This window comes from Tiliqua scincoides, chromosome 4 (genome assembly GCF_035046505.1).
Source record: "Tiliqua scincoides isolate rTilSci1 chromosome 4, rTilSci1.hap2, whole genome shotgun sequence".
Classification (NCBI taxonomy): Eukaryota; Metazoa; Chordata; class Lepidosauria; order Squamata; family Scincidae; genus Tiliqua; species Tiliqua scincoides.
Window position 1 is genome coordinate 33,479,864 of NC_089824.1, and position 15,257 is coordinate 33,495,120.

Below are 15,257 nucleotides of genomic sequence, written 5' to 3' on the forward strand. Positions count from 1 at the left end.
GAGATGCTGGCAGATACCTGCACCCTTTCCTGGGCCTGATCTGCTGACATGGGGTAATGCAGATTAGCACAAGCAATTGAGCTCCATTTTGGCTGCTGGGGTTTACCCCAGGGCATAGACCTCCAGCAGCCACAATTCCCACACTGGATGCCCCATAGCCTGCACCAGGGATTAGATTAGATTTTTTTCTGTTTTTAAAATAATTTCAAAATATTTCTCATCATTTTTGACAATATGGTTCCTCTCTTCTACTTATTTCCCACTGTTCGATTTTGCTCAGTTGCCAGCTTGATAGAGAGATGTTTATGCTGAAAGAGAAATTGTTAGGATAATTGTGTAGACACATGACAGTGGCATGAAGTTATGCTAAACACTGACACGTGAAACAACAATATTGCAGATATATACAGTTGAGAATGTCTGCCAGGGTGTTACATGTGATCAATCTTAAGACCAATTGCTTGGTCTTAACTGGTTTGTAAATCTCAGCTAATGGCACAGAAAAAGTGATGACAAACTACGCACAAGCTGAATACCTGCACCATCAGAGCAACAAGGCAGTGGCTAGTGTTGAAAATACAGCCGTGGCCATACTTATTTCATGATCATTGTGATATCCTAGCCTGCTCAGTTTTTAAAGTAGTATGACATGTTTATGTATCCTGTACATGGCACAAACACAAACAAGCACCTTTTAGAGCAGCAGTTAGCAAGGTCTTATTCGGATGTTGGGACCACTTTATTTGAAGGGGGTGGGGCGGCAACTGCAGTGCCATGATCACAAGGGGCTTTGACACCTACCTGGGGGTTGTGCTGGCATCCAGCAGGGTGCAGGAGTCTCACAGTCCCCCTCTGCAGGCCTCCGCACTGCAGAAAATAGCTATTCTCGGCTATCACAACCCACTTCCAGGTTGCTATTGCGAAATCAAAAAACGGTCATGATCACCACAAAGAGCTGTTTTCAGCAGCTGGGAGACCTGCAGAAGGGGCTGCAAGCCTCCCACACCCTGCCAGAGGCCAGCATGCCGCCACCCCCCATAGGTGTAAAAGCCCCTTGATCTTGGTGCTGCCACAAACACTGCAGCACCATCAGTGCACTCATTTCTGGGCCACTGCCCTTAAGGGGGAAAGGTGCTCTTCCAGTTCTCCTGGTGGGGATCAACCCATCAGTTTGGGAACCACCCTTTTAGAGCATTCAGCTAGGGTGGAAAGTATAGTTACCTGAGAGTAAGCACTATTGAATACCAAGTAAAAAGTATAAGATTGTAGACCCAGTCCTACCCAACTTTCCAGCGCTGATGTAACCATGCCAGTGGGGTGCACACTGCATCCTGCTGGCAAGAGGGCTTCATGGAAGCCTCCTGAATATAAGGAAATGTTTGTTCCCTTATCTCAAGGCTGCATCGATGCTGAAAAGTTGGATAGCATTGTGGCCTGTGTTGCATGTTCCATTGATCTGAGTTGGATAGTTAGGCACATGTTTAAGTTCCATCCTCTGAAACCAGTGGAACACAGAACATACCTAACATCAGCTAGATGTCCAACAGCTTTGAAATGGAAGTCAAACAGCATTGAATGGAGTCTTTGAAATGGAAGAAGTCTTATAATTTTAATTAGAAATTAGTAATGTGAGCACTTATGTACAGTTCTAGTCAGAGATTTAAAAGTGTTCACAGGCCTAGAAAGGAACTCCACAGTAACCTAGACCAATTTCATCTCATAAACAAGGCAGCAGTTATATAGGCAACAAAAAGCTACCGTTCTTTTATTCCTAGTGAGTTTTAAAGCAACTCTTTCTCAAGAGAAGATTTACAAATAAATCAAGGCAGTTGGAAGGAATGCATTGATCTATTTTTCAGTCCTTCCTGAATGGACATTAGTGGTGAGCAGATTCCAACTGCCATAGTTAAAACACACGTATAAATTAAGCACTCTAGCTGCTCAGAACACCCCCCTCCACTCACATTCCTCCAACCAACCACAATTCCCTATGGTGCTAACCATACAGTTGCATTTGCACTCTGTGTGTGTGTGTGTGTGTGTGTGTGTGTGTGTGTGTGTGTGTGTGTGTGTGTAAATAATGCATAGAGCTGACCACACAGTCTTTTACAGTTGACCAGCATGCCACCTGCTGGGTAATAAAGAGCAAGACCCAGGTGATGCAGCAGTTGCACATATACTACAGAAGAATGGGGTATTAGCATGGAGAAGTGCTTCCATCCATGTGACTGATGGCTCAATCCTAGCTAAACTGCGCACCAATGGAATGCATATTCCACTAGCTCGGGCTGCCGCAAAGCAACACAAGCTACCAGCATATGAGTGGACATTGGGATGCTGGCTGGAACAGGTAAGCTCAGGGCAGGGGGTGGAATGGGGCAGGAGGTAAGCAGAATAGACAGACCAGACCTGGGAGGGGGCAGGATTGGTGGCAGTGCAACCCACTGACTCCAAATTCCCTTCCCAGGGCTGATCCACTTACACTGGTCAACACAAACTTGCACCAGTGATATCACTGGCACAGGTCCCACAACAGCTGCTGGGGCTGTGTGTGAAGGGGTCTTGAGAAATAAAGTGTTTTCAATTATCACATTTGAGGGGGCACTATATCAGAAGATTGTCATGTCTTTGTGTATTTATAACATTTTATCCCTCCAGAAAACGTGACCCTCCAGTCCCTCGAAATGAAGGATGCAAGTCATGTTCCCACCACCTGTCTTCTTGTTTGTCCATTTCTTAGATACAGCTGCTTGATCCCTGCTGTTGTCTTAATGAATTCCATGTCCTATGCTGCAAGAATGTGGCTCACATATGAACTGTGCAAAGTTAATCACCCGTAGTGTACCACAGGCAAAGAACATGCCAGAACTTATTCTAGTTTCAGTAAAACAATTACTTAAGCTGCACAGGAAGGAAATAAAAATCAGCTCCTTTTCAATTCAGTTCAGAAAGAAACGTACCTATCAATCATATGTTGATCTACATCTTGGATAGGCTAAAACTAGTCACAGAGTTTCCTCAGCAGCAAATCTTCAAAGTGCAATCTCGTGCATATTTACTTGAAAGTAAGTTGTAGTTTGTTCAATGAAGACTTGCTCCTTGGCCAGTGTACATAGGATTTGGGCCTATATTCTCATGCACAAGTTTCCTAATAGTCCCATATTCATGCACAAGCTTCCCATATTCATATTAAAGTCTCTGATGCCCGCAAGGAGAGGTAGAATTCTAACTGTCTTGGAGGGGAGACTTTGCAAAATCCCAGAAGCCAAAATTGAAGCACTCAAAGCATAGGAAGTATGCTGCAGATATAGATTCAGCTGTTTTGCTTACTCCCAAGGTCTAGGATTACAGCCATTTATGAGTCGAGTCTCCCTTCCCTACCCACAAGAATAACCAACTCATGACTGAACTTTTAGTGTGACACCAAAGCTTGGCTGGGTAACATCTAGGCAAGCTGAATACAGCCTATAGGTAGGCTTTATGCAGCAACAAAGTCACAGGCTCCTTTAAGGCTGGCCATGAGGCAGCCCTAGGTAGCCATTTAGGATAGTAATTCTGTAACTCAAAGAAGCACATGGAACACCTTCAGGTATGTATATATTGCTTCTTTATGAAGAATGAGATGGTGGGTCTGATGATGCTATAGAAAGTCAAGGAAGGGCAAGAAGGCAGGCAAGAAGTCCAACTCTTCATGTTGAGGTTTCCTTTTTGAACCCAGCAACCAATGAATATCAGTCCATTGAAACTGTGATGGATCTACCAAAAAGCATAACAAGTCAAAGCTCTCAGTAGGAGACAGAATGGCTGTGGGTTTGTGTTAATGAAGGAAGCCTCTCTGAGATACAGTAAATTACAGAGTGATGACAAAGAACTTGGGATGCCCAAAAAATCCATGATCCATTCAGTGTGAGAACAGAGTACTGCCACCGATATCCCCCCTTCTCAGTCTCAATCCATCTTTTCCCCTGTCCCATTCTCCATCCCATTCCTCCCCCTCCTTGCCCCATTCCACCCATTCCCATTTCTCTCCACCCCCCATGCAAACTTACTGACACTGGCGCTCCTTGCCAGACTACAGGCACACAGCTGAATGCCATGTGGCTATTTTCAACAGCTGCAAAAGGACCTTGCACTAGTAGAACACTAGTTCCAGCAGTGCACAGCCCTCATAGGATTGGGCCATTAATGTAGTAAGAGGCCAACTTTTTTCTCATCATTGTATCATTGCTAACTTTCCTATTTTATTATTATATTTAGTTTTTTATTATTATTTATTAGTTTTTTTATTAGTGCACTGTGCACTACTTTTGAGTTTTGAAAAAGCAGGATACAAATCTTTTAAATAAATCATCCAGTTTTCCTAGTCCTTGCATCTAAAAAGCTTTTTTTGTCACAAAGGCCAAAAAACAGAAAGGGAGAGGAATAATTGTGCTTAGTACATTATTCCTAGGATATAGAAATGTGGCAAGTCATCTGCAGCAACAACTTTTAACATTTTTTAATCTCAGGTCACACTAACAAGGCACTAAAATTGTGAAGGCACACCATTAGTTTTTTGTTTTTTTTACAATTGACAAGTCACACCACACTGCTGATGGGGGGCTCACAATCTCCTAATGGCCCGATTTATAAATGTCCCTCCCCCAAACTCCCATGACACACCTGCAGACCATGGCATACTGGTTGAAAATCACTGGTCTACAGCATAGATTTTTTTTTCCATGTGACCACTTTTAAATGTTGTATTGACAACTTAACCAAGAAGTTGTTTAAACTAAGATGGCACTTTTATACACACTTCCTAGGACATATGCAATATTGAGTAAGTGGAACTTACTTTTAAGGAAGTATGCTTCATATAACATATGCGTTAAAATTCTCTTGAGAACATGCCTTAACTAGAAGCTATCTACTACCTTATTCAGCTAGACCAGGGGTGCCCAAACCCCGGCCCTGGGGCCACATGCGGCCCTCGAGGCCTCTCAACGCGGCCCTCAGGGAGCTCCCAGTCTCCAATGAGCCTCTGGCCCTCCAGTGATTTGTTGGAGTCCACACTGGCCTGACGCAACTGCTGGCAGCGTGAGGGTGACTGTTTGACCTCTCACATGAGCTGTGGGATGAGGGCTCCCTCCACTTCTTGCTGTTTCATGTCTGTGATGCAGTAGCGGCAGCAAAGGAAAGGCCAGCCTTGCTTTGTGCAAGGCCTTTTATAGGCCTTGAACTATTGCAAGACCTTCATTCATATAAGTTTGTCTTTAATATATTCATTTATGTAAACTTATGTAAATTTATTCAAATTTTAAATGTAAATTAATTCTTCCCCCCCCCCGGCCCCTGACACAGTGTTGGAGAGCTGATGTGGCCCTCCTGCCAAAAACTTTGGACACCCCTGAGCTAGACAAACATCCTAGAATGTCCTTTGAGGTTCAAGGAAAAAATTACAGCACAGTTACAATAGTTCTACTTGAATATTTCAAGTTTAATAGTTCAATAGTTACATCAAGAATTTGAAATTTATTTGTATACAATACTGATATTTCCAAGATACTTAAGAAAAAGGAGAAGGGATGAAATATGTGGAGTGCAGACTAGCTTTGTTTGTCAGGAAGCTCCCAAAATCCAAATTGAAAGCCAATGTCTTCATGCCTTCTGATAAACTCGAGTACATTTGACACCATTCATGTCACATTCCTGGAAGACAAAGGAAGTTCATTCATAAAATTATCACTCCAAATTGCTGAAGAACAGATATAGATTCTTTCTAGACCAGAATATAGGTGTGTGTGTCCCATATCTGCGGGGGATGCATTCCTAGCACCACCACAGATACAGGAACCACAGATATGGCAGAACCCTATCACCATGCCCCTCACACTGTAGTCCCGAACACTGATTACTTATGTTGTTTATAGTTGTGCAACAGAACAGGAAGCAGGTTTGCTGCGTTGTCCCCTCTAGCTTCAGGCTGCCTGTCTGCTTGTCTTGCTATAAACTTCCTGCTTACAGCGTCTGGTTAAAGCAAGTACACAATTCCTTTACATGACTATAAACCTCAACAATGGTAATGGGTGCGGAAGGCGCAGGGAACCGGATCCATGGATACGGAGGGTTACCGGTATTACATTTCACTTTTCTTTACAAGTTCTGCATGGATAACAGGAGTAAATTCCACTTACTACAACCAATTTCCCATCTACAATCTTTCTTGTTATCGTCGTCTCTTTGCCATCCCACTGCTGGTGCTGGATCAATACATTATTATCATCCAAAGTGATAAGGGTCTGTAAGGAAATACAGAATTTTGGCACTTAGGTAACTTCTTAATAGATTGAATTCAAGTTTTCCTTGTCTGGGGCCTTGGGAAAAATGACAACAGTTATCCACAAAAGAAAGCAAGGGCTCATCTACATGATACTTCCTATATTCCTCATTCTGAAGTGAAGTACACAACCAGGATATTTGTGAATCGTTCATTCATAGTTTGTAGAAAAGGTCCTTCTCTAAACGGTTCCAGGGTGGGAAGGTAAATACAAGAAAGGATCATCTAATAGGGACTTACTGAACCACCTTTCAGAGCACGATACCATAGTCTTTCAAGACTGAAGGTTGCCAACAAAAAAATATACAACAGCATGAATCAAGAGTATTATCCACCTTGGTGCAGAAGAGGTTTTAGCAGAATCCCGCTTTCACCAATTTCTAATTGGATGTGGCAGTGTTCTCCTTACCTAAACAAAGGAGTGCATATACAGATCCATGCCAAATTAAACATGTCTGAGAATCCCAGTTCCCTCCCACTTTACTTGCCTATTTTCTATGATGGCCTACATCCAGCTCTTCACTCCACCCAAATCCCCTAGTCTCATCCTTCAAAGAGTTGGAGCTCTTCCTTAGTCAAAGGAATCCACATCTCCAATGCCCAACCTATTCTTTCTCCCATGAAAGCAGAAATAAGAAAATAAATCCATCAGAAATACAGCACTCTGTACAAATTCTCCTGAAAAAAGAAACATGTATGGCTATTAGCACCAACAATTGAGAACAGAAGTACCTTGGATGATCAAAAGATCAGTGAAAAGTAGAACATAAAATATTCCATTAGTGTCCCCCATACTGTAGTAATTTCCTTTGAAAAATCCTATGCAGGTGCCACCATATGTGTGGTTTCCCTAATCCCCCTGTTGCGATTATGACTCACCTACTTTGCAAAAGGTAGATTTTTCATTTCATGAGAACATAGATGCATACTACTAGTGGAGGCAATTGTGACAATGTTCATAGGAAGTCCTCTGGTATCCACTTCTCGTTGGCGTACTCACAATTGCCTCCTGTAGCATTCTCTAGTGGTATGACTAGGTTCTCACCATTTGCTTCCTGTTCCAATGCAAAATGCCTTTTACAAAGCATTTGCAAAGAAAGGCGAGTCATAATCATGATGGGGGGACTTGAGTATGGTTCACTGCTATCTGCAGTTTCAGGTATTCATGGTAAAGCAGGAACCTATCTCCACAAATACCTAGGGATGCCTGTAATGGCCTTTGTCAAAAACCCAATATTGGTTGACTATGATCAGGGCTGACCCCATACATTATTTTTTTCAAAACTGGAAAATTCAAATTGTAGGAAATAGATGCCCACATCTCATTGAAATGAAGTGCTTGTGAAGACTGAAGTTATTTCAGATCTCCCCGATGTAGTGTAGTACAAGCTGTAGAACCAGTTTGAGAACTTCCATCATTGGGAAGCAAGGGGAAACACTTGGCAACCATTATTCTTATACATGTTTTGCATGGGGCTTTTGCTCCTATCACTCTGATCTGGGGCATCCTTATTCATCAGATAATTGTAAAGCAGAAGCTGCATCAGTGGAAAAAAGTCACATATCTTTATAGTTATGTACCAAGATCAGGTTGTGCCAGTTTGGAGAAGAAGACTTTCAAAGGCATCATCACCTTGGGCCACGGCCTATGCCAGGAAAGTCAGGCTCCTGAATACTAGCCAGAGCCACAGAGCTCACCCAGAGAAAATGCAACTGAATCAAACAGGGTCAATGACCTGAGAATTATAGCTCTGAATCAGTTATCATATGTATAATTCCTCTTTTGTTGAATGAGTACGAGGAACTGGGGCATGAAACCAGAGACTCATACTCTCTTATTAAACCAGAAGGTGTTTTTTTTAAGCAGTTGCACTCAGAATGGTCAAGAACCGCATGGTCCATTAACAAATATATCCAAAACCAATTGTTGTTTTAATAGCTTTTTTAGAACCACCTCACACATCACATAAAAACTTTCCCACTAGTTTGATGTGTTACTTGGTCCCACTATATGACTGTCACTTAGAACTTTGCTCATAAGTCTAGGATATCTAAATATTTTGAGGCCGCACATTTTTCACATTTGTATCCCACTCTTCCTCCAGGGAGCACAGGGCAGTGTACATGGTTGCTTTCCTCCTTTTCTCTTCACAACAATCCTGTAAAGTAGCTGAGCCTGGGAGATGGTGACTAGTCCAAGGTCACCCAGCCCTTTAAAATGGCTGCGGGAAGCTTCAGAATACTAGTGGAGAAGCAAGGGGCCACAGCCAAGAACAGCCTGCAAAAGATAGATAGCAATTCTGTTCCCCATGGATAACCAGACCGGACTTTATGTCTTTAATGAGGTACTGACTTGCTCCTTGAGATAAACCTCAGAAGTGAAGACCTAACCAGCAATTGCACCAGCATTTCACTGTAGGTTCAGGGACAAATGCTGGCACAGACAGACCATTTCACGTCTGCTTGGTAGAACATGATTCCATTTACCTTAGTTTTTCGGCCATCTATCGTATCTTCATCAAATGGTTTGTTCAGTGTGAAGGTGAGTTCTGAGGTTTTGAATGTGCTTTCTGTTTTCACTGTGATCTCATCTCCATTCTTGATAAAAGTAACATCTGGCTTGGCCATACTTCCCAACTTCCTCATGGCCATGCCCACACCTATAAAAGGGAAAGCAAGAGCCTATCAACCAAGCACAGTCATTATGATTAGCTAATTTTAATTACCAACGTGTGCAGGAAGAAGAAATCAAGTGAATCAGGAGACAGGTAACATGATGTTCATCAAAGCCACTTTAATTTCATTCTGCTTTTGCAAGGCCCACAGGTCTTTTGCAAAGCCTTGAGTGTATTACAAAACAAGTTCCACCCCAGCTGCTATTATATATCAGATTTTCTCAACTGAACTTTAGAAAATGAAATTAATCAATTTGGACAAAAACATTTCTATCCATTGTTCTGCAATAAGGTTAGAAGGTCATTTTCTCATAACAAATTATTATTAATTGTTATTATTTCAATACCATCTGGTCAGACCACTTTCTGGAGAGAAATAAATATCCAATAAGAAAAAAACCCTAAATTTTACACTGTTGTCCCTGTAGTCCTACTCTGCTGATATCCACAGGTGTTTGTAAGATATTCAAGTCTTCCAAAGAGTTAATATTCTCTTACAGCCGATGGTTCTCAAACTTCTTAGTACCAGGACCCAGTTCTTAGGATAACAATCTGTTAGGACCCACTGGAATGATGGCATGGCCAGAAGTGACATCATAAATCAGGAAGATTTAATACCCACCATAAACAAAATCAATTCAATTAAGTAAGGGCCCAATCCTATCCAACTTTACAGCACTGATGCAGACATTCCAACAAGGCATGCACTGTATTCTGTGGAAGGAGGGCAGTCACAGAGGCCTCCTCAAGAAAAGGGAATGTTTGTTCCTTTATCTTGGGGCTGCATTGCAGCTGCATCAGAGCTAGAAAGTTGGATAGAACTGGGCCCTAAGTAAAAGTTTACAATAATTTTAAAAATTTATTAAAAATAAAGAATTTACTTAACCCTCCCAAGTAGCTACTGATCTGTTTAAAAATTAAAAACAAACTCCCCAAACATCCCAAAGGCTGCAAAATCCTATCCACACTTAGGTCCCAATCCCATCCAACTTTCCAGCTCTGATGTAGTTACAATGCAGCTCTATAGCATGGGAATACATGTTCCCATACCTTGAGAAGCCCCCAGTGACTGCCCCTCCACCACAGGATGCAGCGCACACCCCACTGATATCAGCACCAGCACTGGAAAATTGGATAGGATTGGGCCCTTACCTGGGAGTAAGCCCCATTGACTATCATTGTTAAAAGCCTATACATATTAGCCTGTTCAAAGTACAGATCTATAACATTTCCCCAAATCCAATCACATACCATGATTGCATCAAGACTAATGTATTAAAAATAAAATACACATCGAAATGAATGAGGACCCACCTGAAATTGGCTTGCGACCCACCTAGTGGGTGCTGACCTACAATCTGAGAAACACTGCTTACAGCACAATCCTATCCATGTCTACTCAGAATCCTATGCATGTCTATCTCATTGCGTTCAATGAGATTTACTCCCAGGCAAGTGTGTATAGGACTGTAGGCTTAATGAACTTAAGCATGTTAACTGAAGAACTCCAGTCCCTATGTTCGTGAGATTGACTGGAGTACATCTAGACTTCTTGCCCTACTGCTGGAGTCTCAGTCTTCATTAAAATCAGAAAAATAAAGGCTGATTCACATAATAAAAGCCTGTTCACCATTTCACAGCTGCAACCTTATGTGTCAATTCGTATTACAGAGCATCTATTACGCATAAAGGTTTCATGGCAGCTCATACAGAATGCTTTCCAGTGCAACACTGAAAGTTCATTAAGAAATGGAGAGGTTCACTTATATAAGTACAGTTTTCCAACCTCCTACTAATACGTTTAACCTGCTTCCTAGAAATGCTAACAAAAGGTTTGAAGATTCCCCCAATTTTTGAAAGACGCATACAATACAAGCCACTGAATTGTCATGTACACCCTGCATTGCAGACTGGTCCTGCTATAGTACCCATTTGCTGGGTGCAAGATCCTCATGAATGAAAGAATGAGTATGTGCACCATGAGACCATGTGGTAGTAATCCAGGCCTCCACAACTTGCACCACTACCCTGGCGCTTGACAATCCCTATCTTTTGGCAGTTCCAGGAAATAGGCAAAGATAAATGTATCAAGTTCCCATCAGGCAAGTCAGTTGCATTTGGCTTGATGAGCCACACAGCTACACATCCCTTCCCCCCCCCATACTTCTCATGACTCAGTGGTAGGGGCAAGAATATGCTGCAGTTCTGTCATTCTAGAGCATTTTTATTTTACTAGGATTATAGTCCACTTTTCTTCCACCATGGAATTCAAAGCAGTATATACAGCCTTTCTCAGGTGGTCTCCCATCTGGTCAGGCACAGAACAGACCTAGATCTGTTTTGATTCATAAAGGTGGCTGGGTCATCTGTTCCAAGACTATGACTTGGGAAAGCACTTTCCATTAGCAAACAGAGGTTTCTACTCCTTAAAGTTGCAGAGATAGGCTTGAAATGCCACACAGGTCAAAAGTAGAAGTTCAGTCATAAATGTAGCCCTTGGGCTGTCCCCCAAGAAGAGCATGAACAGAAATAATTGTGTAAAGCAGGCATCTTTGTGTGACTTAGGCTGCAATGCTGTTATACATTTTCCTGGGACTAAACTCTATTGACCACTATGAGATTTCCTTTTGAGTAGATATGCATAAGATTGTGCTGCAAACCTTATGTGCATAATTTATGCTCACCACAAAATTCAGCTGGTTCTGCAAAATTTACATTACTAGCAGAGAATTTAGCCTGGAGTGAGGATATGCAGCCCTACTGAAAAAGCCAGTGTTGAACTCGATCATTTCACATTAATTTTACTAAGCCACCAGGAAAGAATTAGGGAAAAAAAATTAACAAAACAGCCAGATGTTCATTCAAGAAATGCTTATTCTTTCCAGTTTTAGCCTCAGCAGGACCTATTGCTGTCTAAACAAACCATAACTTGGCAGGTCTAGCAATGCAGTACAAAATTATTCATCCCTAATCCGATGAGTGTACTATTCACTTTATTAATTGGAAAGAGGACCATATCACATCATTCAGCTAACCTGCATCCTCATGTGCATAGATATATAGGCATATTTCCAATGCTGCAGTGAAGCAATCAAAGCCAAATATTTAGATACAACAATAATTCTAAGGCTGCAATCCTTTATACACATTTTTCTGGGAGAAATCTCTATTTAACACAATAGGACTTACTTCATAGTAGACATGCATAAGATTACACTGTAAATGACCCACATACAGTTGGACAAGCCATTGCACATTATCTTCTGCAGCTACTCCCCAGGTTCACTGCCAATTTAATGTGCATATATTACTCAGTATAATAAGAACTGCAGGAAGTATTAGCCAGCAATCAGAGGCTTTGCTGACTGCTCCTTTTATTTTCTGATTCAAGCGAAGTCTCAGCAAAAAAACAAAACTGTGTTCATATGAAAAATGTCTCTCACCAGTTCCTCACTCTGTCGTCCTCCTCCCTCTCACACATACACACACATTTGGATATTGTTTCAAATGTAACACTAGCTGCATGAGATGTGGTGTGTGTTTGTGTGTGTGTGTGTTTAAAAGAGAACACCTTCACAGACCTTGGACAGAGCATTCAGTCTCCCAGAAACAGAGTGAAATGAGACACAAAGCTCTCATAATCTTGATTCCCGAAAGAGCCAGGAGCAACAGACGTGCTTCCAGGAGGGGAAAAAGGAATCTGTTCCCATGCCTCTTCATACTCCTCCACCCATAAAGAAAGTCAGGTAAACTGGGTGCACTTGCACAAGATAAACTGCATTCTGACAGCTCAGCAACAATGGCATTTCAGATACTGTGGCAATTTTAAACTGATCCAAGAGAATTACAATGTAGACACCATTGTGTACACACACAGTTATCATTTAAAACAAATCTCTGAAATAATTTCATCCAGAATCATCATTTTAAAGACTAACATCACCACTGAAGTGGGTTTTACAGCACAGCGTTTGACTGAAATCCCACATTTAAACAGGCCAGAGCTCACAGTATCCAGTGGGATACACCCACATCAGTGGCCACAGGGACGCAGCTTGTATCTCTGGGTGCTAACACTACGCACAAGTAGTCATGTACGCGCTGTATACTCAAAAGGGGGGAAAAAAACCACCTTCTTCTTTACCTTCTTGTGGCATAATTAGCTCAGCTCAGGCTACAATCCTAGACACACTTCCCTAGCCACACACAGAAAACAATGGGACTTACTTCTGAGTAGACCTGCAAAGCTGCCTAGCCCCCCCTTCTGTTTCTCTCTCTGCATGCTACCCCCTTTTTAACCCCCTCATATTATTCAATCCAGTGTGAAATCTCCAGCTCCCCTTAGAGTTTTTCCATCCCATATACATATGTGGATCGCTCTTCTGCTTGCCAGCTCCCTCCACGCAGCCTGGCCTTACCGATCGCCTTCATATAGTCCTCGAAGCCCTCGCTGGAGACCAGGCTCCATTTGCCCAGGAAGCAGTCGATGCTGGCCATTGCGCTGCTTGCAGAGGGATGCCCAGGAGCGACAGGCAGCCAAAGCTCTTGGAGCGGCGGAGGGAGGCAGGCCGGGCGCGTCTTTATCCTGATGTCCCAGCCATGTGCTGCCGCCAGGGGCCAATGGCGATGCGCGACGTCAGGGATGCCCGCTGCTCTCCGGCGCACGGAGCCTGCCTGTGGGCGTCGAGGCTGCGCGCCGGGCGGCCGCCGGATGAGTGGCTGGGGGCACTAAGTGCTTCTTGCCCCCGCTCCGGTCAGACAAGTCATGTCATCGCTGCCGGTGCGCTGCCCCCGAGCCAGGCTTCGCCCAGGACTGGAGCCTCCCTGGATCTGCCTACATTTCGGGTTCCCTGCAGAAAGGGAGGGATGCCTCGGGTGGCGAGAGGCGGGCTGGGAGCCCATGCCTACTCAGAAGTAAGTCCCATTATAGTCAATGGCACTTACTCCCAGGTAAGTGTGGATGGGATTGTAGCTTGCCTTTCCGTCACAGACGTTCAGCACCCCGATAGGCTCTCATTAGGGCTGCAATCCTATCCACACTTACCTGGGAGAAAGCCCATTGACTTACTTCTGAGTAGACATGCATAGGATTGGACTATAGAGCTACAGTCCTTGCCACACTTTCCTGAGAGTAAGTGCCATTGACTATAAGGGCACTTACTTCTGAGCAGGCATGCATAGGATTGGGCTGTAGGGTTACAATCCTATCCGCACTTTCCTGTGATTAAGCCCCATTGACTATAACAGGATGTACTTCTGAGTAGACTTGCATTGGATTGGGAAAGGAAACCAAAACCAAACCAAACTGAAAGAATGGAATCGACATTTCCAGGGGCCATTTGTTGTCATGCTTCTTAGAGCATATATCCATTGTAGGAGATCTTTCTCCCTCATCTCCTTCCCCCTGACACCCCCCCCCCGTTTTACTCTGCCAGATCCAGAACCCCATGTTAGGCATTCCAGCCTGACCTGGGGCATCTCAACCCTGTGCCAGCAAAATAGCTGGCACAGACTTGAGAAGCCCCATTGTGGGGCTTGGGACTCTGGGGGGATGGGAGGGGACAGGGACAAAAGTCCCCTTCCCCCTAGGAGACCTCCAGATGCTTCCAGGTGCCCACTGGATGCAGCAGTAACCATTTTTGCACTCCTGCTCCAGTAGTGCTGGAAAGCTTAGGATTGGGCTGTGAAGCAACCACAATGCAGCTCAAAATAAGGGAATAAATATTTCCTTACATTAAGGTGGCCTCCATGATTGCCCCTCCCCACTGCAGAATGCAGCACAACCCCATTGGCATGGCTGCATTGGCATCCCCAAACAGGAATGTCTTCACTTTGCATTGGAAAAGACAGCTAAAGAGGGAGCAAGTCCATTTTTTTAGGTGATTCCCACTGCTACAAAATAAGTGGTGATTTTGCACAAATTCATAACGTTAGATTGATGATGCAAGTAACAGCCCAATCCTATGCATGTCTACTCAGAAGTAAGTCCCTTAAACAGCGGCTTACTCCCCAGTAAGTGTGGATAGGATTGGGCTATAAGACCTCTCCCCACCCTAAGTGGCCAGTTTCATTCTTCAAGTCAGCCACTGTTGAATTGTCAGAACTAATTCTGAACCTGTGTAATGTTTTCAGTTGTTTTTTTTTAATAGATGTTATAGGGCCTGGTACACCAAAGCTCTCTCCAGAGTGTGCCCTTCTGAGACATTTTCCCCCTCATTCCATCTCTCATATGTTCTGAAGCATAAACATGCCTTAAAATTTAC

At 43.2% G+C, this 15,257-nt stretch overlaps 1 protein-coding gene across 1 annotated transcript; it reads right to left on the minus strand.

Moving 5' to 3' along the window:
* Positions 1-5,528: 5,528 nt before the first annotated feature.
* On the minus strand, positions 5,529-13,538 carry LOC136648953 (fatty acid-binding protein 5-like). Its single transcript, XM_066625292.1, has 4 exons — positions 13,413-13,538; positions 8,807-8,979; positions 6,177-6,281; positions 5,529-5,691 (listed from the first exon to the last, which is right to left on the minus strand). Exons 1-4 carry the CDS (start codon positions 13,489-13,491, stop codon positions 5,641-5,643), a joined length of 408 nt encoding a protein of 135 aa, XP_066481389.1. The 5' UTR covers positions 13,492-13,538; the 3' UTR covers positions 5,529-5,640.
* Between the last annotated feature and the right edge of the window lie 1,719 nt (positions 13,539-15,257).

Excerpts from the sequence above, each read along its gene's own strand:
- LOC136648953 (XM_066625292.1), bottom strand. The coding sequence starts at position 13,491 with ATGGCCAGCATCGACTGCTTCCTGGGCAAATGGAGCCTGGTCTCCAGC. Across the intron at positions 8,980-13,412 it reads GGACTATATGAAGGCGATCG|GTGTGGGCATGGCCATGAGG; the intron begins GTAAGGCCAGGC and ends TCCCTTTTATAG. Across the intron at positions 5,692-6,176 it reads TAGATGGGAAATTGGTTGTA|GAATGTGACATGAATGGTGT; the intron begins GTAAGTGGAATT and ends TTTGTCTTCCAG.